The sequence below is a fragment of the Myzus persicae genome, unplaced genomic scaffold (genome assembly GCF_001856785.1).
Source record: "Myzus persicae strain clone G006 unplaced genomic scaffold, MPER_G0061.0, whole genome shotgun sequence".
In the NCBI taxonomy this organism is placed as follows: Eukaryota; Metazoa; Arthropoda; class Insecta; order Hemiptera; family Aphididae; genus Myzus; species Myzus persicae.
In genome coordinates, this window is record NW_019103965.1 from 126,020 (window position 1) to 152,905 (window position 26,886).

The 26,886-nt window shown below is 29.1% G+C and overlaps 2 protein-coding genes across 2 annotated transcripts in view; one reads left to right on the forward strand and one right to left on the reverse strand.

The window, feature by feature from the left end:
- Positions 1-3,988: 3,988 nt before the first annotated feature.
- Positions 3,989-18,938, reverse strand: LOC111036983 (mitochondrial carrier protein Rim2). The gene is made up of 7 exons (XM_022319323.1): positions 18,555-18,938; positions 18,164-18,457; positions 13,385-13,563; positions 6,875-6,999; positions 6,562-6,784; positions 5,900-6,177; positions 3,989-4,882 (listed from the first exon to the last, which is right to left on the reverse strand). Exons 1-6 carry the CDS (start codon positions 18,605-18,607, stop codon positions 5,930-5,932), a joined length of 1,122 nt encoding a protein of 373 aa, XP_022175015.1. The 5' UTR covers positions 18,608-18,938; the 3' UTR covers positions 3,989-4,882; positions 5,900-5,929.
- A 5,884-nt stretch (positions 18,939-24,822) lies between these two features.
- LOC111036988 overlaps positions 24,823-26,886 on the forward strand; it is a 43,019-nt gene continuing 40,955 nt past the window's right edge. The window contains exon 1 of the mRNA XM_022319329.1: positions 24,823-25,307. Coding sequence (XP_022175021.1) covers positions 25,038-25,307 — 270 coding nt within the window. The 5' untranslated portion in view covers positions 24,823-25,037. The remainder of the gene's footprint in view (positions 25,308-26,886) is intronic.

Here is a 26,886-nt window from a genome sequence, read left to right on the forward strand (position 1 = left end):
CCAAATTTAAACTTCAAATATCTATAAAAAAAACTATTTATTTATAACTACAAAATAACTCAAATTTTCGTATAACTTTTTTTAATTACACATTTTCACTTATAACAATTTGCGAGGAACCTTGTATTTAGGTACAGACTAGATTATATACTTTTTCGCAAGAATATATACTGAAGTTGAAAATTGAAGTATTATCGAATACTATAAGTATACATAGTCACAACAAAATACATTGTTGTAAGATCATACATAAATAATCTTAACGCCCAATGTACAGCAGAGCGTAACCCATTTGCCCGCTTTTTTTAATTTAATAATACATTGTAATTTTTAAATTTTGCTTTCTAATAAATTATACCAAAAATATTAAATAAGTATTTTATATTTTTATACATTTATATTTTACTTGTATAATAGTGTTACTAAAAATAAATGATTAAACATTAAAAATATATTAATATAATATATGTGCCAATAATCATAAACTTCAAATTTTGAATATGACTAAGTAATAAAAAGTTGGAATCTTCAATAAGATTTACAAAAATACGGGTTAGATAAAAAATGTATAAAGTGAATATGTTTACTAAGTTTTCAGGAGGTATAAAGAAGAGTTGACTTACAAGGGCCAAATTATGATTTTGTGCTTCTAAATATTTACTAATTATCAGCTCTGTGTAAAATAAAAAGAAACGTCTGGCAATCGAGAAGTTTTTCGTCGGTTAATATTTTGAAGATAATCAGTATTGGCTATGTATGTATATACATCAAAAATTCTAATTTTGATGAGTTTGTGTTTAAAATACTTACAAATGACATTAATTAACGTGTTAAATAAGAATTCGGGTGGTCAAGCATGCCAAGAAATATAATTATGATCACACGGCGTGTGGAATAGGCAAATTAATTACAAAACTATTGGACATTTTGGGTCTATTTTAGGTTAGGTTATGTTAGGTGATTAGGTAACTTTGGTTACCGACTTAGTGAATTAAATAGATTTTGGAAATGCCTACCTTTTGGGTTAATCGCTTTCCCAGGTGGAAGGACAAATTCAGAAATAATAATGTTAATAGAACGTATACGATTGTTGCATGCAGAATTTTCCGAGTTGCTTAGATTGGGCTACGGAACGGTCTTATTGGATTATTTTACATTTAAAATTGAATTTCAATGCTTTATTTGAAACATTTATTTTTACAATATTATATAGGTATGGATTTGATCGTTGCTGGAATATAGCCTTTTTTTTTACTTTATACAAAGAAGTGTTGATTAAGTGTTAGGTAATATCATTTATTTTTCAAAGATATTGAAACCTAAGTGTAAACTTACATAACAATTAAAAATACAACAAAAACAAATAAAACAAGTAAACACTTTCACATGGGTACAAAAAGTATAAGGAAAAATTTAAAGAAATAGATTAAACACATCAAAAAAAGACACCTTACGTTTTTTAAGACTCTAATTTTCATATTTTTATAAAAATTTCATTTAAAATGTAAATAACACCTAACCTAACACAAAATTCTTAGACTTCTAATAGCCTAGATAACGATTTAATCATCAATAAAAAAAAAAAATGTAATTTAACTGATCATTTTATTTACTTACTTATTTTATTTACATACCTACTATTTTTTTAAATTGTTTGATCATATTATCTTATACATATTATATGTATATATGTATACAGGCAACAAGGGCAGGATGGTAGGTATCTATTGATATAGGTAATAATAATGTACAAAACGACGGACAGTTATTATACAGACCTGGGAAGTTAGGAGAGTTTATAAATAGGTAAATCCTTCTATAGTTCTACCTATTAATTATTATTAACTAAATTATAGTAATTTGTATTTTGTGCTTAATATGATACAAAATATTGTTTTTTTTTTTTTGTTATTAAAAGATTTTTATGCAATCTGTTACAATAAAATAGAACAATAAGAACAATTGATGAATTAAATAAAAATAAAATGACAAAATATTGTTATCCTTTGTTTCTTGTCTAATGCTAAAAATTGATTTTATCTTTTGTAGGTAGGTAGCCAGGTAGGAACCTACAATTATAGCACTAAATTTAGGTGATGGAAACTTTGTAATAATAAAATTAATATGTCACATGATTATTTAATGAAAACTAATATATTATTACAAATTTTAGTATTATTGATAACTGGGATCTTAACTATGCTGCAAATGAAAGACAACTCGAGGGTGTTGTACCCACTTGAAAAATACATTGAAAATTTAAGTAATAATTATATCAAAGATCAAATTTAATTACTAATAAATATACTGTATATGTATCGGTATGGGCAGTGTTGAAAATACTCGTATCTTAAATAGGTAAGTATCTTGTATTACCATACTCTTCTGAAAATTATTTAATAAATATCTGTAATCTATTAAAAATGAAATTCATTATAGGTAGGTACTAGGTATATTAGGTAGGTTCAAGGTTGCCTCAATAATTAGGTACATTTTGTGAACTTTTTTTAATACAAGTGAAGTAATTAATGAAAATATTCAAAACATAAAATAAATATCTTTAATTTCACAAAATCAAAGTCCAATATATTGTTAAATGTATATTGTATAATAACATAATTACTTATATTATATCATGTAGCTATAACAAATGCATGTATAAATACAATCATTACAATAGTATTTTTATAAATAATTAAATAATTAACATAACATTACATATAAATAAGTGCAGTAATAAAAAGTTAAGTACATTGTATTGAAATATATTAATAAAAACAAATTATAAAACGATAGATAGGAGTTTTCAATTTATCAAGTAATTAACTAGCAGTACCTGTTATTCGTTTATCATATTTTTTAATTTTAATGTATACACCTCACCTACCTACCTTATATTCATTGTTAAACAATTATTATAATACATTATCACTGAACAGTATGGCGGTGTGAGTGTGTGACACTGATAATTCAATTTAAATTGGTAAGCAAATATTGAGAAATATATTATGTGAATATGAGTATAATAATAGTAATAACTCTAATATAACAATATATTTAAAGTTTGAGATCATGAACCCTAAACAGCCAAGTATAAGATTTCTCGGGTAGGTATGGCTAACTCCACCTTGCCAATAATAATGGTGATAATTTTCATTATTTTAACACCTATAATTTAAATTTCATATTTTATAGAGCAATACATTAGCGTTATTTAAAATGGTGAAGTATAGATATTGTAAAAAATAATTTTAAAAGTTAAAGCGGGAGAGTTGTGCACCACAATTTGTGAGGTATGTCTAAAGTATTTGATTAGGTGTATAAGCTGTTTTCAATCTTTTTATTTTAATTTAGTGTGCACTTAATGATTATGAATAAAAACAAACACCTATTGTCCAATGTTTAATATATTTTATTTGTTAATGTTTTCATAAAAACTATTCTTCTTCAGTAATTGGACTTGAATTTGATTTAAATAATTTCAGAATGTACCTAAATGTCAATATAATAAAGTACAAATTAATATATGTACTTACAGTAATGACATGAAATATGTTTGGATAATTTTAAGCTAATTTAAATAATTTGAGCGTAAACCATTTCATTTCATTGAAATAAATGCATAATATAAAGTCAACAAATTATACATTATTGTATTTTTAACCAATGCTCTCTAGGGAGTTATCAAATAAATAAATAAATAAAATTTCCATTAAGATCATCAAACAAACAATTAACCTAAAATCAGTTTCATGACTAATGAAGTAATGTAAATCAATATCGATTATAAATAAACAACAATCATCATTCGTGAAAAATCCTCACCGTGTTTTTGATTAATTAGAGGAAAATCAATTTTTTTTAAATAATAAAAATATTTTCAGAAATAACTTTGTAGGCACACCTTTGAGTATAAACATTATACGATTATAATAGTGCTATTTCACAACCAACCACAATGGCTTAACAGAATACAGCATGAACACAATTTTTTTTAGTTTTCTTTATAAACAATTTTAATATACTAAAAGCAAATGTCAAAAGTTCATAAAAGATTACATCGTCACATACACAAAATACAATAATAAAAACAAATATATTTGTTTTGATAACATTAATAATAGTTGTTACGCTATAAACAAGACTATATTTTACAAACACATAATATACAGCATTTCTTACTAGACAATTTCATCTCCAAACAGTAATACTTATATTTACTTTTAGTGTCCTCTGCACCCATTACATTGGAACCTTTGTTTTTGAATATTACATACAATATACTACCATAAGGTATGAAAAAAAACTTACAAATCACTTGCAAAATACAAAAAAATAATTATTTTGGTATAATTTAATGTCATATTAGTAAACTACTCATACTATGGCAGAATCGCAATATGTATTGAAAGTGTATATTTTAGGATCGTCTTTGACTAACTCGCTTGTAGATGTAGATTACCTAAATCTATAAATATTAACTAAGTATAATAATAATGACTTTAATTTAAATAAATAGAATTAACGCCAATAAATAAAAATAATAATAATATTGGTTGAATTGTCTGACAGACAGCTTAAAAATTATGAACTAAATAAACAAATGCTTAACTAATAAATTGTAAATATAAGTATATAAAAAAAGAGAATTAATAGGAAGGCAAACAAACAAGACGAGGGACGTGATGAGATAATAGACTTATGAAAAAGAAATAAATTGTTGGAATACATTAAATATATCACGTAATAAATAAATGTGGCTTATGCTCTTCAATGACTTATGTGCGCAGAGATTGTTCAATAGTAAATGGAGCAAATTTTCGGGTAGTAGGCGACTATGTCAACATATTAACTAAAATTGCGATACGTTGAGATCTTCAACCTGAAAAATAAATAAACGGCATGTAAAAATATTTTATCACGTGCGGCAAACGAATTACGTTTGGCTGGTCGGCTGTCTATATTATAGAAAAACAATTTTATCAAATGTTTGACGTGCAACGGACGTCATTGAACAGTACCTATTAATAGATTTGCATTCAAGACATTTAGAATTGTTTTGTTACTTCATTATATTACCGGACCAATCAAAGGTTATCAAAATGTCGTATTATAATTTATTTAATGATATATTATCAGTGTGATAAACTCTTAATAAATAATATAATACATTATTTATTATTATTATTAGTATCATATTATAATACCTAATTGATTTACTTTTTTTTTAACAATTTATATTATTATAAATTATAATTACTAGGCATTGTTTACCTTTGGAAAGAAAATAGTGTAAAGGGTAATTATTGAGAGGTGTGTCATATTTCTCGAGTATTAGGTATCAATAATTGCGATGTCTATATATAATATTTTTCGGACAAAATGTCCTTGTAAAGAGCTGTGAGAATGTGGGCAAACTAAACGCGTGAGGCAGATATTGATTAAAAATACTTTACTAAGAAGCAGACATATTTTATTTTAAGTAGTAATATTTTGTAATTTTGTTATTTTTATTGAATTTGATATTACGTCAATTTGTATAATAGATACGTATTGATACTGTAAAATACAGGAGATTATATAGGTATTTACTTCAGTTTTACTAATCGAATTGAATGGCGTGTGTGAAATCTTATAGGTTTTAAATTTTTCCAATATAGTTTTCTTGTGTAATCTAATACTTTTGACTTCGCAAAAGGCTGGATACACCATTTCATTGAAATAACCTTAATTGGATTTCTTGTTATGTATAAACCGAAATTATTACAATTGTTTGTAATAAGTGCCTACATTTTTTATTTGCGTTTTCTGTTTTGGAATTTTTTTAAAAATATTTTAATCTACCATCAAAAAACTATACATTGATAAGTAGTATAAGTTTTAATAAATTAAAACTCACCATATTATAATATAATATTGGCAATAAATATCACTCGTATCTATCATCGGAATCTTCGTAGAACACAGCCTCGTTAGGACTATAATACGTAGTCATCACATAAACAGCAGCCTCGTATGTCGCCATCATAATGGCCGTGTTAGGTATTTGTCTAACCAGCTGAGTGGTCAGACCGCGGTATAGTCCCCTTGGGCCCTCTTCGCCATAAACCGTTAACAGAGTCTGGAAGAAGCTTCGATACTTGGTACCTTCTTCCCGGAGCCTAGTTCTAGCGACCTCTGTATAAACACACGAAAAACAAAACCATAAATTATTAAGTAAATATAGAACACGGTAAAAAAAACACAGTACCAAATTATTTGATTGCAGTGTATTTATAGATAGACATGTAGCTCATAGCGTGTAAGTTATAATAAAATAAAATATAATTTATAAAATAAGAAAATATTTAAATGTGAACCCACCAGACATATATACAATATACATATAGTATATGCATTTTATAATAAATTATCTAAAATAATTGAACTCGTGCTACCGGTTTTTAATAAAAGTAAATAAATATATTTTGCTGTTTTCGTTGCATTTTGGGAACAAAAGTTTAAATTAAATTATTTATGCTAACTAGGTATAACGTGGTATAGCTAGGGTTACTGCATTACCGTGAGGATAGGCGATGGACGAAGCAACAGTCTTGGAAATGGCACCGGCCATCATGAATTCGAGGAAATCTTTGGAGGTTTTGGTATTATCTTCAGACTCATTAAGTCCAACACGGGCGGCTATCAGTCTCGCTTTGATTGCTTCGTAGATGACAAAGTGCACAACAGTCTCAGATATTCCAAAGTACGAAGCTGTAATACCTTTATAGAAACCTTTTATGCCCTGTGCACAAACACAATTTATTTTAATTTATGTAAATAGTAATTTTTTTTATATTAATAATAGGGTGGACTGTGGTCTATAAATATTTACCCCAGTCCTATATATTCGTCTGATACATTGACCAGCGGTGAGTCTTTTCCCATTTTTGTTCAAGTCCAGCTGAAGCCTAGTTTTGACCAGCCAAATAGGATTGGTTGCTGAACATGAAGCAAAACCTAAAAATTAGAATCATTTGTAAGCCCAAATTATATTTATAATTATTTTAACACATCATTAATCAATAATGTAAGATAATAAGATAATAGGTATTAAAATATAATCCTATAAACAACTAAACCATAACACGGTTGATGTTTCTCAATGTGTATAAACTGAATTAATGTAGAACAATTGCAATGAAACATCTCGTTTAAAGGATCTAGTCGTTGATGGAATAACAAATATTTGAATATATTCGTTTGACATAAAATAATTAACCCTGGATGTCTACGCAAAAACGGGATTTTGCATTGGAGCCAAGGTAATGCAATTTCTCAATAAGACTTATTTATCTATGGTCATGAGCCAGACAAACGTAAAATAAAATAATATTTACTCTCAACTTTCAAGCTTCTATTTTATAAATATATTAGTATATTTTTACCACTATACTGTAGATAATATGATTAACCGATTACGTAGCTATATTTATCGGGAATTGAATTACACGCAGAACCGATTTTACAATTAACACCAATCACAATAACAATAGAAAATTAATCAACAATTGATTTTTCCAATGTAATAACTAATAGCACTACCTATGGACCTACCTAAAAACTTCCATTAATAGAATGCGAATCGGACACACTTCGATAACCCACCAGTATCACATAAAGAGAGAAGACCCCCATATATGCGCCATTTGCGGCGTACCCCTCACGATCAATTCATTAGCACTACGAACGGCGAACAACATCTAGCAGTGGTGTAGGCTATCTTTACAAAAAATACAATAATCAATATATCTTACACTGCTACACCGCACTACCATACGTAATATAAGTAATAGAATAATCAAAAAGAGCCCTCCATCTTGGAACGCTTTCCATACACCTATTGCTTGTCTAGATTGTCTAGAAGTATAAGGTCTAAGGATCAAACACATCTAAACTGAATACCTTAAATTCGAAATGGAGAGACGAGAAACTGAAATATCCGAAATTCTGCCAGAAGCCCTCCACCAGGACAACTTAAAATGCGCTATAACATTTATTATTAAGTATAAATATACTTTAAGTAATCGTTTGTAATTTGTATGTGTTCCCAGTGTACCTAAGTTAAGTTAAAGTGTAAACGTATGCTAATTTAATTCAGCCAATGGCAATAGTCGCCGAAGCTTTATTAAACAACAACAACAACAAAAATTACATACCTAATAAATAATAATCATAACCATTCCGCGGCATTAAAAATATATTCTATACGATGACAATACTATAGAAAAATGCCAACTAGAGTGTGTACGTGTATTCAAATATTTAATTTTCATATCTAATTGTACTGATTTCTGACCGTAGATTTGTGTATTTTTTTTCTATTTTTAATTATAATTTTAAGACAAAGTGGCTACATGTTTTATCGGATAAATAACATATGGACTAGGGGATTTTTCGTTTCAAATTGGATTTTTCAAAAGATTAAAAAAAAACCGCAAACACATGCAACTTGCACTGCGTTTTGGAGGGTCGTGAAATTTACCTGACTAAGCTAATGTAATTTATTTTACCAGGACTCACCAAAATACATAGGCAACACAATGTTCTAAAATCTAAACTAAAACCGTATTGAATTCCAAAAAATGTAATCATGCATGTGAAAAAAAAAGTATGCGTTTTATAATAATTCAATAGACTACAGGTATTTAATTACCTAACGTAACCTCGATTATATATAACGTTTTCCGTAGGATACAATATTCATTGTTTTATATTTAAGTGGCTATATACACGACGGATGTGATGAGACCAGTATTTATCGGCGACGGAAAATCCGTTCTGTTGGAACGTCGAAGTAATAAAAACGCTGACTAATAATTTTCCTTTTTTTTTTTTTATAAAAGTTAGGCTGGGGCTAAGCACTGCATTTTTTCCTCACGGTTTTACTGCATCAGCTATATACAGCGTATTCCGCAGTTTAAATTAAAATATTTACAATAAATATGGTATAAACGAGGCGTTTTCTAATTTATACTTGTAAAATTAAGGATTAATAATTGATTAATAATTTAATTTACGCGTTAACTTATAGTGATATTGGATTTAATAACGTTTAGTCTGATAGCGCATTTCTGATGTACACATAATATTTGTATAGTTAAGGTTTTAAAAACATTTTTAAAGCTACACAATTATTACAACAATGGCCTGAAAATACCAATAAATATTTTAACGACATTAATTCAAGAATTTATCGTAAATAAAAAAAAATTAACGACAATAGATGATTGTAATTAATAATTATTAATTAGTATTCAAGTATTCAAAACATTAATAGGTGTAAAATAAATATTCTTTACAACTCACGGGAAAATAAAAATACAAATAGTTTCCCGTTAATAAAATGTAAAATAAATATTTAAAGTTAAATACATATTATTATATATTTGTATGAGAAATTCAAAACATATATTATCAAGTGGACATAATACGAACAAAATGTTATTCTTATCTCCGTCTTTACTAAAACACGAACATTGCAAATTTTACCTTAAGAAGAATCTGTTATTTGTATTATTTGAGTAAATTGACTATTATCAGGTATATAAAGTAAGAGTAATATCTAGATTCTAGGATACCTCGTCAGAATTTTTTATATTTAAGTTTTGAAGCAAGTTATACACAATTCAAAATTTAAAACAAATAGTGAACTGTTTATTTGTTTAATAATCATTATTCAAAGGAATATATTTTAAATTTAAACAAGTTTCTATACCTAGTTTAGATACTACTTCAGTAAAGTATATAATACTTATTAAAATTAAATTATGCAATTTATTGTCATTGAAGAAATCTGTACTAACTATAATATATTTTATCATATAATGTAGAGTATTGAGTATTTGCATTGGTTTATTTGCTGCGCAATAATATGCTATCATATTACATTATTACATAGACATGTTTTGGTTTAATTTGTTTACTTGCAATTTCTCTCTATGAAAGAATATTCAACCTGTTCTTACGATTTTGTTAATTTTTTAATATATTGACATTTTAGTGAACGCTAATTAGGGTTCCATTTATAATTTATCCGAAGATCAATTAATAAAAATAAAATGCTATTTTGACTTCAAATATTTGACAATAAACACAAATAAATAATACGTAAAACAAGTTGGAAATATAATTTTACAATAAATAGATGAATTAATTGGTATCTGTTGCGTAAAAATTACAATCCGTATTCTTAAATTCATAATGTTTGTGTAATAACTTTTAAAATTCGGTAAGTATAAGTATCTAGTAAGTATCCTACACTTCTACAAACTACAGAAACAAGTACAGTTAACTGTGGTCAATTGTACATCGGTACATACCATATAACTTAATAGTACATGATAATTTATTTACTTGGGCTTAAATAATTAAATTCTTAAAATGCATGATTCCTCAGAAAATAAATGAAAACGTCTCCCAAAAATGTTATTTAGTTTTAAACTATTACAGTTGTCTAAACAACTTTGGTGTTATGTCATACGTACCTATAACCCATTCAATTCTATCACAAGGCCCGTAGTTTTTTACTATAAAAATGAACAGTTATACCAACACAATATGTACGGCTATAAAAGAACGTGACAATAAATATTAATAATTGTTATTCGTTGAATTTGTTCATCTTTTACTATCTACGACATTATAATTGCGTTTTCACTGGTTGGCTACAACTGAAATATTTTTAAATTATTCTAAATATTAGCAAGAATGTAATAGGTAAATTTTACGCATAATGCAGTATTGCAGTAATGTCTATTGAGCTGTTTTGGCCGTTACACGTTTGTAACTAGTAACTTGTAAGTAGGTACTTAGTATAATAATAAAATAACAAACTATTTTAAATTATAAGAATGTATCAGTAGATTTTAAAAACATGTTTACCAGAAATGTATGTGTTCATGAAATTTAATGTGGGAGGAAAAATGTTCCAAATCTCCAATGTCGTGTAGTTGTATTAAAAATTCACGTTTTACAGGCATTTATAATAATTGTACTTTATGCAGGTTACATAACGATTGAAAAAACGATCACAAAATTACTATTAGTATAAATTGTATAAACAGACAACAGTTCCAAGCCTGTTTGCTTTACAGGATTACAATATTCCTTGTAGCATGTAAATTAGGTGCATATTATTATATTATAATATACTACAGAAACTGGTTTAACTGTTTTTAAAATCTCTTTTCAAATACATATTTGTTACAAACCTACTTCTCTCACAAAATATCCATACTATTGTAAACGCAGTGATTTTGGCAGTCAGTCAGTCATTTACAGACATATAATGCAAATGGTTAATAATACTGTCGACGCAAGAAAACGATTTCAATAATCCGATGAGTTTGAGCAGTGTGAAACAAAAAAATCGTAAATAATTTGTTCAATAATATTATCCTCTCTACGCCGCGGTGGCCGCGCGAGATTTAGCCCAAAACACGATCGGCACGTGTTGACGAGTCACGCTCAGCGGAACAACGTGAATAATTCTGTAAATAATAATAAATAATTAATAAATAAAAAAAGGAATCGCATGTTTACTAAACGCGCTCGACCAACCCCGCCCGCCCACAACACGGCGCGCCGGCGTTCGTCGCGGCCGGTGCGGTAGGGGGAAATTTCTTACCAAAACACCGACACACAGGCACACGGCCGTAATACAACTCGCACGCGGCCTACGTGATAAAAGTAACGTGTACGTTTTTATTTACGCGGAAAATGTATTATAAAAATACGATACTCTCACCGGGCGGCGGCGCGGGTTCGAGGACGATGCGACGATACGACGAGGCGGTGGAGCGGGGATACGATAGCCGCCGCTCGAACCGCCATACGATAAACGACGTAACGCACGCACCGTAACGCGCACACGACAATAACAACAACAACAACAACAACAACACACAGCCGACGGCGGACGAAGGAACGAGGCCAAACGCCACAGCCGAGTATGAAAAATAAACAAAACACCGAACATATGATTTTTTTTCATATCGTTCGCGCCGCCGCCATCGATCCGCCGCTCGTGTGCAGTAAAAACGGACGACGCGATGAGACCTGCGACAATTATTTATGAAGCCGCGATCGACTACCCCGACGGCGGCCGTTCCCGCTTACAAAAAACCGTCGAATCCCGTCGGCCGATATCATAACAATATTTTAAAACCGCGACAATAGAATAATATCGCGGACGTCGATACACAAAAACGCAGTCCGTGGCCAGAAATCTAAGGGGATTCGATTGGGACCGGACCTCAGAGATCCATCGAAATAATAACAATAATAAAAATCTACCGAAATAAATTGTAAATCGTTTTACCTACGCTGCGAGAGCGACGAGGTCCGTAAAAAAAAAGCGAACCGACTGGATTAACTTGTTTCACCGACGATTCTTAACGCGTATTTCTCCACACGGTGTTTTTGTCTATTCGGTTGTTGACAAATTTTATGATGTTTCAACGTTCATAACAATTTATAATATAATATCAAACATTGAAATATGTAATGTTCTAATATACTAATATGTATCAACATTTGTTCCGAAAATCAAAAATGTTTACAATAATAACAATACAATGCATTGTTGCTATAATTATATTTTAAGACGTAAATTAAATTAAAATATAATTTGATTTATAAAAAAAAAAACGATATGAATTATTAAATAAAATTAGGAAAGTAAAATATATTCTTTAAATAAATATTTGTCGTTATGTACATGCATTCAATTTTTTATCAGTAATAACTAATAAGATACAAAATCTCGTTTTTTCAAATTAAATGACTTTAATTATATAAAAGGTAATACCTAATATTATTTATTGAAACTGGAAACATAGGGAATATTGTTTATTTTGTTAAAATAATAATACAGAGTATATTATAATATTAAAAGTAGAACTAGGTAAGTATACTATTATTAGTTGTTTAAAAAATAGAACAAAAAAAAATCTTGCCAATTTTGCCATTGGGAATACATGTAGATAAATGAAAGATTTTATTCCATTTTCAGGTAAGAACAAAATATCCATAGTATAGACAAACAGATAGTACCTAAACATTAAGGCTGGTTGCATAAGCATAATTATTGTATAATATACTTAATCAAAACACAGTAAAAAGTAAAAATTGAGTAATTCAAATTTACTACTGCGTAAAATATTAGTCCCATACAATAAATGCAATAGTATACAATAAGGTACTAAATGAACTTATCAAAATGTTATATACTTTATATTATAGCTTATATAGTATTTTTTTTAAATCCGATTGGTTTACATTATTATCAATGTTTTTTTTCCGAACACGTTTTAAATACATCACAAACAAAAATGATTGTTACCTGCAAAAGACGCCGATAGTACATGTACCATCGGTGTGTCCGGGTTAAGTACGGTGTTGAAAAACTTTTTGGATTGTGCGTAGGCCCCGAAATATATGGCTCTGGACGGAGCGACGCCCACGATGTTGGGCACCAGTCCTTTGAACAGAGCCTTGGGGCCTTCGGTTTTTACTATGTGCCTAAAAAAGACAGAAAAATGCCAACTGGATAAATAAAGAAGGAAAATACTTATGTATTTTAATGGCGAGTAAATAATTGTTTACCACTGGGCACTAAGTAAGGAACTCCGAAACGTGTAAACAGGTCAATAACAAATATAAGGAAATTTTATTTTTTCAAAGTACATAGTACATATATAGTAGGTACCGTTATACTTGGGAATAACACCATAAACTAAACACTTAGAACCCAACTTAAATGCGCATTTAATTTATTCTTTAATATTTGAATGCAATACTATAAAGTACTCAAAAGATATTATAATATTATATAGTTAATATTATTTAATGTTATTGTAGATATATTATATAAATTATACCGTATTAAATTAATTGTGGTGTATATAATATTATAATAGATTCATGTTGCTAAACTGAAAGATAGGTTTGGATTGAAAAACACTCTACAGTATCAATGTTAACTGTAAGGTACAATTAAATGATCGATATTTTGTTTAACTAATGAATTATATAATCATGCGAGTAGAGTAGGGATTAGATATTTATTTAAGCAAATGTGAACTATAAAAAATTGTATTTTTTAAACCTATAAAATATAAATCATCAAACTATAATATTATCTCAGTGATAAATAATTTGAATCTGTATAATGTATATGTTTATAAATATAAGTGTACTAATCGGGTTAATTTTAAAAATATATTTAACACAATACAAAGATAAGAACACATAATTTAAATTTAATTTAATGTATTAACGTATAGATAATCTTAACAACATTCTGAAGTTTATTGATTTTGATTATTAGTATCAAATTGATTACATGAGTACATTAATATTTTTTCACTGATATTACAATACATTTTAATAATGTACCTATACGGCTATACCATTCAAATTTTGAATTTTATAATAATTTTGTTTTGTGAATTTAAATAGACGAGTACACAGTCAGGTACACCTATAATATTATCTATTGTCAACACCGTTTAAATTTAAAAAAAATAAAAAACTTGCTATATATATGTATTAATAGTTGTTCATAGTTCAATACAATTACATGTAATTATTACTAATTATGTTAATAAAATGTTATATGATTTAAAATTTAATGGTATAATTGTAACCAGTGGCTTAGGTTCTTTTTAATTCCACTTTTCCCGTCGCCACAAACGTAATTTATACACTCGTAAGCTAATATATTATGTATAATATGTCATCATAATTGTGGGTATCTAAACTTAACTAAATTACTTCTTTTACTTTATGAATAATAAATTTATAAATTACAGATCGATATTATACTTAAAAATGGAAATTCGACTCTAGCTACATGAAAGAGCTGTGCCCCACGAGGAATAATATATAAAAACCCTTAGACCCTAGAAGACAAAATCTTTTCAGTCCGTTCTCTGTAGTGACCTATATAGCTGACGCAACCTAACCGGTCAGGCAATATATGCGATTCAATACAAGTTCTGAATAAAAATATAACACACATGGTGATGTCAATAAACCTTCCGAAATCATAACAATTAACTACCGGTAAACTGGCTGAATATTATATTAATTATTATATAAGTCCTTGTACATCAGAGGTCAGGGTAAAAGCGGCAAATGGGGCTTTCTCCGCGACGATTTTGGCTTACGTGCTATTCATCGCGTACCAACTTTTGTTTTTGTTTACATTGTAGTCTGTTGTGCAGAAACCAAAATCCAATTTACAAGTACAAAAATAGGCAGCCAGTCAAAGATAAAAGAAAAATATATTATATCTACCTACCTAATAAAGGTCACGCCTGATATCCGAAGGACAACCGGTTGTTACTCGCGTTGGTATACATGTATAGTAATATACACAGCACACACAGGATAGCATCGTCGTACTACGCAGTAAACACATGCTGTACGATATTATTTATTGTTCCCTCACAGCTCACGTAGTCACGTCTGCCGTTTGCGGTCTGCGCAGACTGAGAAGTGAGAGACCTGATAGTTTATTTATTTGCCTATCTGGCGACTGTGAAGAGTTAAGCTACTGAAAGTATAGTATGTACATCAATATATTATGGTTTTCTCAATCGTAGTGCGACGAATTAACTGAGTTGATGTTTAAATTCAAAGTTTGGCAGGAGAAAAAGTCACGTGTTAATTTGTAAAATAGCCGACGTTTTAATACAGTTTGATCATGAATTCAAATTACTTGTTATTTTTATTATTATTATTTTAAATTTAATTATAATCGAATACAATATATAATTAATATAACATTGTTATTTTTTCAAAATGTACGTCATTTAGTGCGTCAATTATAATTAATGTGCAGTAAGATGTACATTAAACAGTGTTTTAAGATAAAAACATCCAACTTAATAAAAACTTACTTGCTAAAACCACAGTTCTTGGAAACATTAATATGTTATTTGATTTTATTAGAAATTTATATAATTGTAGCTGATAGATAAACTGATACTATACAGTCAAGGCTAATAATTATAAACATTAATACCTACAAGTATTTAAAAAAAATATATTCTTGGTCATTGATGTATCATATTATTACATTATTAATTATAAAATAACCTCTGAAGCCTACTTCACATCTAATAATTGCATTTACCTGCTTACCAAATAATCAATGAAAGTAAAATCATGTATGTATGTACAATCATAAAGAATTATAGAAAATACTGATTTTAGACTTAATAAATAATTTTCATGATTATAAAACTATTATTTTTATTTAGGTAGGTACATCCATCATACATATTTGTATTATTAGTAGTATATTATAAATGTATTATAAGGATTACAAAGTGATAAGTAGTTTTCTTATCATTGACTAAACCACTAATAGTATAATATATTTCATTATAAAAGTTGACTCTCTAAATTATTTATCAATAAGTATGATACAAATTCTGCAATAAGTACTAAACACTTAGATAATATGACTATTGAAGACGAATAATATGTGTTATCTAATATTAGTATCTTTATGTATGTACTAGGTATTTGTAAATATTTAAGTATTGTCAACCAAGAATGTAAATTGTTTTTTTTAGATTTGATAAGTTTGGCACTAATAATATGAAATCTATTGGCTCACAGAAAGTAATGCCATGTTAATTGGACTTAGTCCATAGACAAACACCAAACAATATTGGAGCTTTTTTTCTTCAAAATTCAAAGGAACGATGACAACCTTTTAAGTATACTTTGAGCAGGTGGTAACTGACAAGTTTGTAATGCTATTTTACTCTTGTCTTGGAAATGTCACCAATAACATACTTGTTAAAATATCTAATATTATTATATGGTTGTTTAATTAAAAAACAAGAGGTTATCATATCTTTTGGTAACGTTAATGTTATGACTTATGGACGATAATAATCATAATTGAACATCAGACCGAGTATAATTGATGTACCTATCAAATTATTTTGTTCCTAGACTTATTATTTTCAAACTAAATTTTAAGGTGGTAATTATGGCATATTATATGTATAATAACAGTATTGAAATCATTAGTTATTGCTTATCAGCTTTTATACAACTTAAAAAAATGTATTCAGATTGTAAATTTAACTACATGCCTACTTATCAGTTATATATTTTATATTATTTTTAGATTGAATAATAAATGAACTTAATATGACAGTTGTAAATCGACAAAATTATTCTTTGTTCAATGCTATTAAAAACTACAACTCAGGAAAAACAAGTTTCAATAACATATGTTAGGCATAGCCACGTAGGTATGAAATGCATCGATATTATTACTGTCACTTCTGGTCAGTGTTTCTGATTTTGTAAACACAATACAACTATAGTAAACAAGCCCTCTATTTAGTACTATACTTTTAGCTATTAGCCTGATTATTAAAAATATTATCAATACTGGCAATAGTTGATGGTAAAAGTGATATAGAATTACAACTTCTATTAAATATACACAGGAATTTGTAATCTTAAGAGCTGAAGTTCATAATTGACCTGAATTTAAAATTATTTTAGCCTTCAATGCATTGGATTTAAAAATAAATTTATTGCATTTTGAAGATTGTAAACAAAACAATTTAAGTTCATTGTACTCCAATTGTTCAAATTGTACATGCAATCAGTTTTGTTGATAACATTTTTTTTTGCAAAATAATAGAAATAATCTAGACTACTAAGTATAAAATACCTATAGAATACTGTACCTAAGCATTTCTTATTTATTAAATTCAATAAATGTACTGAATACCTACCTTAAATAAGAATATTTATAGTATACAAACATCAATACTTCCTATTGAAAAATGTTTAAACATGTATAATAATCATCATCGCTTGTGATAAGATTAAATTGAGACACAATATAATTTTTCATACACATTGTTTACCAAATAGTTAACACATATTGTTTGATCTTATTAAAAAAAAAAATTGTAACTACCTACCTACCTACCTATCCAGTTTCTAATTTAAATTTGTAAATGAAGAATTTAATACTTATTTACTGGATGTAATCAGCTAAAATAGTGGCTATGATTAGGTCATTTTAAAATTAATAAAATGTTTGTATTGGACGAACAAATATATTCAACATTCTTACCTGAGACATTGTATGAGTCCCATTGATTTCGTCGTCTGGCTGCCTACACCACATTGAGAAAATGTTAGTATTTGTGTGCTGGAGTGTCGGCCACCAGCGCCGCTCAAGGTGTTATATCGTCGCCGCTGCAGCGACGAGATTGTCTTACATGTCATGCGACTTCCACCACTGTCTTCAGATGCAATTCTAGGCACATAATCATAGCGTGCAGCACCAAAACTAGAAGATGACTGCAACCGAGTCTTGACCACTTCCAATGGACATGTAACCACAGCACCAGTCGTACCAGCCAGCCTGGAATAAATATCGAAATAAGAAAAACACTCATCGTAAGAACAATGATGACTTGGACAGGCGGTCTGAAAATATAATAATTTATAATTATTATTACCCTCCAGATACGAGATGGATGACCGTGTCACGAGAGTACTGAGACTGTGACATACTGACTTCACTTTAAGTAAACATGGAATCTAAACACTAAACGTATCAGTCACTGAAGTTTAAGCAGATCAAAGAGAAATGCAATAGCATTTAAAATTCACCGGGCACTCGTGTTGTTATTACGCACACGGATTTGAACGAAAAATAATTTAATGGACGCCTACAATTCGAACAACAAACAACACCGTTTCAATGCGTAGCGGGCGTAAGGTATCGAGATCGTTGAACGGTCAGCAGACGACTAAAAGCGGAGAGACGATTCACCGAACAGGCTACAGCATGTCAGCGCACAGTCATAGTGCATTCGTTTTTTATGAACAAAATAACAAATAATATGCGCGGCGCGGCGCTACGGATGCCCTATCAAGTGTCCGTACGGCAAAGATTCAAGACGTTGTCAGCTGATACGCATAACCAGTGTGACCACGGCAAAAATAATATAAATCTTCTCCTCGATTTCCCGTTTTGGATCTGTTTATTTCCTGTACGACATTCACCCAGATGGATTTTTGTCAATCATTTTCGAAAAATTATAGTACTTACATTTCAGCACGTAACAGAGCAGTACATTACCTCGTGAAATATTATTTTATAATTTATTTCATATCTAACTATTATCAGGTAAACGTACTTATCACGTTTCGGGACGAAACAAATACAATTGATAGTATAATCTAAAGTCAACACATGAAAACTCACGACATCGAGATAGATATGCATAGTTATATACAACTATGCAGATATACCTATACAATGTTTATTTTAATGACTTAATGTTTATTGTACATATCTCAATATCTGTACATTTGTGTGAAGACAAGAAAATGTTATTATTTTTAATGAGACAAAACTCGGCCGCAAAGGCACAAAACGAATCGAAAAAAAGCTCACGAATAATTATGTTACTGGCTGCAGTTGAGTCCTCAGCTTCTTTTATCTGACTTGGGAATTTTCAATGTTTGATTGATTTTTTGCAATAAATATGCAATATTTATAAAAGCCACCTTTTACCTATACATTTCGCAGATTTTTCAGTACATCTGCATATGCTATGTGTACACTTTAATGATTATTATTATTTAATTTAAAATGTTAAATATAACTTATAATAATATAAAATCAAATTATATAGGTTATATCATAAAAACAACATTACATGTTTATGATAATGAACTAACTATATGGCCATATTCATAGGTTGGATAAATAATATAAAAAGGTTAATGTAAAAAAGTTAATCAATAGTTAACCAAATTTAGTTTAATTCCAAAAAGGTAGGTATATCAGCTAATTTAGTGGAGTTGAAAATTTTAAAATCATCAATCTAATTGATCTTTATATAAACAGGCAAACATGGATGATTTTCGTACATTTATTAGAATAATTTCTTACGAATCTTAAAAATGAATAATTTACAGTAGTACTATTATTACTCATATTATTGTATTATATTCTCGATAAAAATATATTGAAATTTATCAATTCTCATGATACATGGAAAATTAAAATAATATCTAATACCTTTCGAATAGTAAAAAAAAACAAATTCAAGAACAATATTAAACTTAATATTTTTTAATTCTTTTTCATATCATGGATAGATTAATACAATTTATTCAAACTTTTATTTATAAAAGAATATAGGTAATATGAACGGATATTAATATCTACTGCTGCTGTTTTGTGCAATACGTTTTGCGCCCGAAACGCGTTGGAATGCAACTGAACATGCCTAGTGTCATATCACAAATCGAAAGAAATTAAGATTTATAACTTCAAACATCAAACTTGTATATAAAATATGGACTGTAGGTCCATATATCTGTAGGTTGTAGGTATATTATTATAATATATTATATACTACTATAAAAAACATAAACACAAGTAAAAACTACTTAATTACCTCGAGTTGTATTCAATTACAATTGTATTATTTTTTTCGGTTGCAGGTCCTCATCTGTGTATAGGATTGATGAAATCATTGTATCAATATACATGTACTCGTGTCAAAATATACGAGAGTGGATACGAATACTAGTTTAATGTTAGTAGGCATGTCACAATATATTAATATATTATTATGTACTTATGCCTTATGACTTATGAGTTATGAGTCAATGCGTCGCTTGTAGTTTCTTACTTCCTGACCTCTCTTTAAAATTAAAAAAATTGATTCATGACATATTTTTCTTCACTTAAAACTTTTTCCGTTGCTAGTGTAATTTATCCACAATTGTATAGGCATATTACATCAAAATAATTTATCCGTAGATTCCGTATTTTGGTAGATTGTATTCAATATACAATGGTATTGGTATCCACAATGATATGTAAATAAGATATTGTATAAATGTAGCGATTATAGAAATTGTATAATAGTTTCGGTTGCAGCTGAAGGCACTATAGCCGAACTCGGAGAACCGCGTTGTTATAACTGTTGGCCATTTGTGTAATAACCAATTGATGAATATCTAGATGATCTACCTTTTAATTTGAAATGCAAACTGCAGTTGGTGATCGTTCTAATTTTATTAATATTTCGCATACATAATATTATGTTATATCTTGTAGTAGTGGAGTCGATAAAATGCATTTTTTAGGTGCGATTCTAGAACCTAAGATTTTAATAGAAGGATTTTCGTATTTTTCCCACAGATTACAAGACCTAACCTAAAAGTATTAAAATATAATTTCTGCTAAATAAGTTTCTGCTCAAAAAATTGTCGTTAGACTCGCACACATAAACGTTGGAAGTCTATATGCTGTATGCCTGTATGTTGTAGGTTTTTTGGGTGTAGTTATAAGTTATTGAGTAGGTCTTCTATAGTGAATGTGTTAAATTATTTTTAAATTATATTGTTTCATGTATAAAAGAGGAATAGATTTTTTTCAAGTTGCCTAGAATTTAAAATCCTAATAAATGGTATAGTAGCTAAAGTTAATAATCTTTGCTATATAAGTAAAATGCTGACATATCTTCAAGTTTATTAGAGCGAGATGAATAGTACAAACTATATGATGTATTCTGTATTAACGAGTAACGACATTGTATATATTTTGTGTACGAGTCAAGGAAGTTTTATTGTGTTAAACTGTGTATATAGTATTATATATTTATACTTTCCATGCATTAGATTCGACAATAAAACAAACGAGAAAGTACAATTTATATATTTATTTCAATTAAGAGGTATTGTACACGCTATTGTTAAATATTGTCAAAAATTCATATAATATGTGTGCCGGTATTATTGTTAAGCAACTTGAAAACAAAACTTCAATTGTTTGGTTAATTTAATAATATTTTAAAATTAATCAAATTGTTATACACATTACACATATTAAAATGTTTAAGTAGTAAGTACCTACGTTCCATTACGTAGGTACCTACTGACATATAAAATATATGACTCGAGGTTTTTTTAGATGTATTATTTAATGCTTTATGTAAAAATAAAGCCTCCAATATGCTATTTTTTCTTTATGGACTTGTGTAGTTAATATTATTCTAAGAAAAACTACCAAAATTCAACATTTATTTTATTAGTTTATAAATTATATTTTCCCCTGTATTGACCTTCTCGTATGTAGTAATTACTTAACCGTACTTTCAATATATAAATATATTTAACTATAAATTAATCTTATGATATGAACAAAATGTAAATCTGCCTCTCTTAGACTCTAATAGACAATAGTATCTGTACAAGTATTTGCATTTCGTATTTAAATATTATATTACACATATACTCGTACAGCAATGTTGTATCTTGTATGGTTGTTATATTTATTACTACATCTATGAAACTGAAACTAAAATCTTTACAACACTACACAAATGTAATTTTTAAAAACGACCTTTAGCATAATTTATAGTTGACGCTTCATTGAAAAATAAGTAGGTATAGCGGCGGTTGTATAGGTTTTGCAATAGTTTTGTGAACTGTAATTTCTGCGGTTAGTTAGTATTTTAAATTTGTACACATGTAAAAAGGCCACTTAGGCCAATTATTAGGGTAGTTATTATTTATCAGTGTTTGATAATAATGCATACAATTTTTATTTTATTTTAATATTCATGGTTTTCAGTTTTTTTCACCTAACCTGGCAAGGGGGTTATTTGGGATTGTGGTGAGAGTATGCATATTTTGTCCAACCCTAGATTTTAAAGTAACTTTGAGCCGGCTAGCCGCGGTTGCTGGGTAGTGGGTGTACATATGGTGAGAAATGAGAATGATCATGGAGATGTAATGTTCTATGGCACTAGTGGCGTGTCGAAGTGAAATATTTTATGGGGCTATTAATTTTTTGATTGACCTACCACCCACCCAATGGCTTATCCAGGGGAGCTCTCCCCTCATTGGCCGTATTTGCTATTTTTTGTAGTATTTTATAATTTTTTTTATTTTTTGCTATTTTTAAATTTTAAACAGTGTGTGACCCCTCTCTCCCTATAAAAAATCGGTCGCGGGAAATTGGGAAGACCCGTTGATCGATAACGATTTTATTTATTTAAAAGCTACTTCAGTAGTTTATATAGTGCAATTGTAACTTGTAGTTACCACGTAAATATCAATTAAATGATAATGCTTTAAATAGCCATGTTTGGCGTTGTTATTCACAATATTGCGGTACTGTACTACTGAGTGAGTATCTTAGTATAGTTATTAATGATGTTATTAATTTTTATTCTTATTCTTATATCATATTCAAATATAGTTAGTTTTGTACAACAATAGTTCTCACTAAATCCAGTACTCACCACCCACCCACCCAAAATTATCGGGCCCTTCAAAATCACGGTCGACAGCCACTGTATGGCACTGTACGAAATTAGTAATATCCACGATGTAGGTAAAATCTACATCGTGGTAATATCTATAGGCCAATAACTAGAGCTGTACACTTGTACCAACTACCAGACCCTCTTAAGTCCTAAGTCATAACCCACTTGTCCGTACAATTAACCGTATACTATCATGGTAACGTTCTGAAATTTAAAGTGTTAGTTATCAATTAATAATATTAGAGTTTAATAAATATTTTGCTTGGAAACTGTTATTAATGTTATACACATTTCAATTTTTTTTTCTTCAGCATAAAGTTAAGAAATTGTAAGTTTATACAAGTAAAGTTTATTTATATTTGAATAAGTAATATGTGTGTTAATAAAAGCGGTTATAGTTTGTATGAAATAAATTGTAAAACAGTACTTGATTTTAGTTGGGGGATTTAGCAACCTAGAAGAGTCGCTTTTTTTGGTTTAAATTTAAAAGTTTTATACTTATTGGGTCGGACATAAAATTACACTAGAAAATACTGAAATGGCGAGGGCTCCGTTTTGAGCATTTTTCCTCTGTCGGGTTTTCCGCAGGCATTTTATTACATTACCATACTTATGATCTAAAAATTAATACGCAATGGCCAATATATTTTTAATATACGAGTATATCTATTGTAAGTATATACATTATTAATAATATATTCTAATAATAGTTATTTTAATTGATAACTTAAGCAAACCAAAAAATAAACGAAAACACTAAAGTTCATTTTTGACCATACAAATTTTTTTTTTGTTCAACTGAATATATTGATTGACAAGGCGGGAAACGTATATCCCATAATTAGTGAGTAATCAGAAGTATTGCTGTGCAAATATTTAATTTGTAAACAGATAAAATCTGTATTAATGTATTCATTTTTAGATAAAAATTGACAACGTATAAGAGTTTTTAACATTTTGAAACATTTTAAATAATTTAGGAAAAAAAATACTTGTTAGGTATCATACCTAAATTATAATAATACAATTACAATTGTATTACCTTTCTCTGGTATGTCACCGAATCGAAATATCAACGGCAGACCCGATAGGTGAAGCATTTCCAACCAATATAATAATAATTTACTTAGAAACAGAAAGAATAAACCGATACTTTTCGAAAACCTGTATTGCATTACCTACGCCAGTACAGAGCTAACGTGCATTTGTTTGATTCGGAATACTAATAAGAAAAAAAAAACATTATTCAATAATAAAACTGAACTAGGACTTAAAAACAAAAAAATAATCAAAATTCTAGCGCTCGCCGAGTGCGACGGACCGGTCCAGACGAAGCGTCAAACGGGGCGGCGCTACAGCGGCGGCGGCGGCGGCGGTGGCGATAGTCATGTGCATAGACTACGGGCTGTCGGCAGTCGTTCGCCGCGGGTCCACGCGAGTTCGTCTTTCGCGTCTGTCGTCGGTCGTCTGTGTCGTTTTCTGCTTTCACGGGGTCACGTGCGTATTTCGTTCCCGAAGTCCTTTCGCAATCGTTATCACCCACCATTGGGCATTTACGTTGTGCATGTGAAACCTAGTTCGTTCGTGCGGTTTTCGTGTTAATTTCCCGCGCTGACGGGAACGAGCGCCTCCGGTGCAGCAGCCATGGAGGACTCGTGTCCCGTGAACAACGTTGCGCAACAGGCCGAGGCGCAACGTTTTCGGAAACAGTCAAAGAAAATCGGCCGGAAACTGTCCCGCCGGCTGTCGCTCATCACCAAAGTGCCCAACATATTTAACGTTAAGTTCGCCGGCTCCGAAAGTCCGTCCACGCCGCACAAAATCGTTCATGGCGTCTCCACGGCCGCCGCCGATGGTACCCTCATGCAAGCGCACGAGATAACCGTCATTGCTCCTGACAAGACTCAAAGATTGGTGAGTACCTACCTACCTCCTTATCCGTTTCGTTTTTTGGTTTTTCTTTTCAGTATATTTTATTGGATGTGCGCAGATTTTAAGATATGTAATTAACAATTATTGTTGTTTATTAACATTTATGCTGTCCAAAATCACCCTTATGCTTTCTTTCAGGTTTCATAACGAAATACAATTCATATTTCGTCATTTAAATATGATTTTGTTCTTAACTGCTCAAAATTATCATCATAATGTGTAACGACGTCTACCTATTATCTCTTTTTAAATTTTCCAAAATCCAATTCAATATTCAAAATATTTTGTCGTTCCAATGAATTAAATAATAGGTACATTCCCCATTTTTCATTCTTTAACTATGCAGGGCTTATTATTGAATTTGTGTACATTTATATTTTCAAAATAAATTGATGTAATAACCACTTAATCAATCATTGGAACTTATTATAAAACGTAGTTTAAATACATAAATATAAAAATGAATTTATCATTTTTCAAAACTATTTAACAAATTTTCAAAGCACTAGTAAAGTTTAAAAAATAGCATTATTACAAACATGCAATAATTAAATCCTATTAATAATAATTTATAGTTTTAATAATACATCAGTATGATAAACTATTTTATTTTATGTTTAATTTAATTTTGTGAGTAGTCTTTTATTTTTTTTATTTTTTTAATATACTTATTAATTTATTATAAATATTTCATGATTTTGGAAATTTGTTTATCGAGTTACGAATTTTACAAATGCCCTTAATTGGTCAATTATCCCTCAAAAAACGTTCCGGTGTTGAATTTTAAATTATACTTTGCATGTGTGCATTATATTATATAACTTTATATAATTCTTTTCAACACAGTTGTAACCATGTAAGTCTTTTCCAGACATTTCTCTCGATGACGTTATAGACAACTTTCGCAAAAACTTGTAGCTTATTAGTTATTTTAAATATACTTAATTGGATCACTCAAATTATCTTTGTTTTCCCAGATAATTGTGTATACTCGAAAACATAAAGTAAAATTATTGATATATTCAAGTTTGTTTGGTATAACATCGATAGTTGTATTAGTTGGTAGTCTTAACCAATCCGTTCTCTGCGCTATAAACAAATTTATAAACAAGATATCTATCTTGTAGATATAGATATAGATATAGATATAGATATAGCTGTATAAGTTTATAGTTTTATATTAGTTTTAGAATATGTTTCGTTAAAATGAACTGTTAGTTACATAAAAAGTATTCTTCAAGACTTTAATACGTCTTAAAGTAAATTATAAGAATGAACATTTTTGAAATTTATAATGAAATTTCTTATTTTACACAAATACAAGTATACTTACAAGTAACAACCTATACAATGTACCAAATTATATCCAAACAATTAATGTGAGATCTTTTTACAGACATTATGGGCCTTTGTAGTGATCTAGTAATCGCATATAGTACAATATTGGAATGAATTTAAGTATATTATTATAAACAGTATACATAACTTATAACTAGTTATATATATATGTACTAGGTGTACCTATGATATTTTATAATTCTAAAATGTAATGATATTGCAA

What these genes read in the sequence shown, in the direction of transcription:
- LOC111036983 (XM_022319323.1), bottom strand. Translation starts at nt 18,607, where the DNA reads ATGTCACAGTCTCAGTACTCTCGTGACACGGTCATCCATCTCGTATCT. An exon ending in GGACTCATACAATGTCTCAG is followed by an intron (nt 13,564 to 18,163) that starts GTAAGAATGTTG and finishes TGTCTTTTTTAG; the next exon opens with GCACATAGTAAAAACCGAAG. An exon ending in GTCCATCGCCTATCCTCACG is followed by an intron (nt 6,178 to 6,561) that starts GTAATGCAGTAA and finishes GTGTTTATACAG; the next exon opens with AGGTCGCTAGAACTAGGCTC.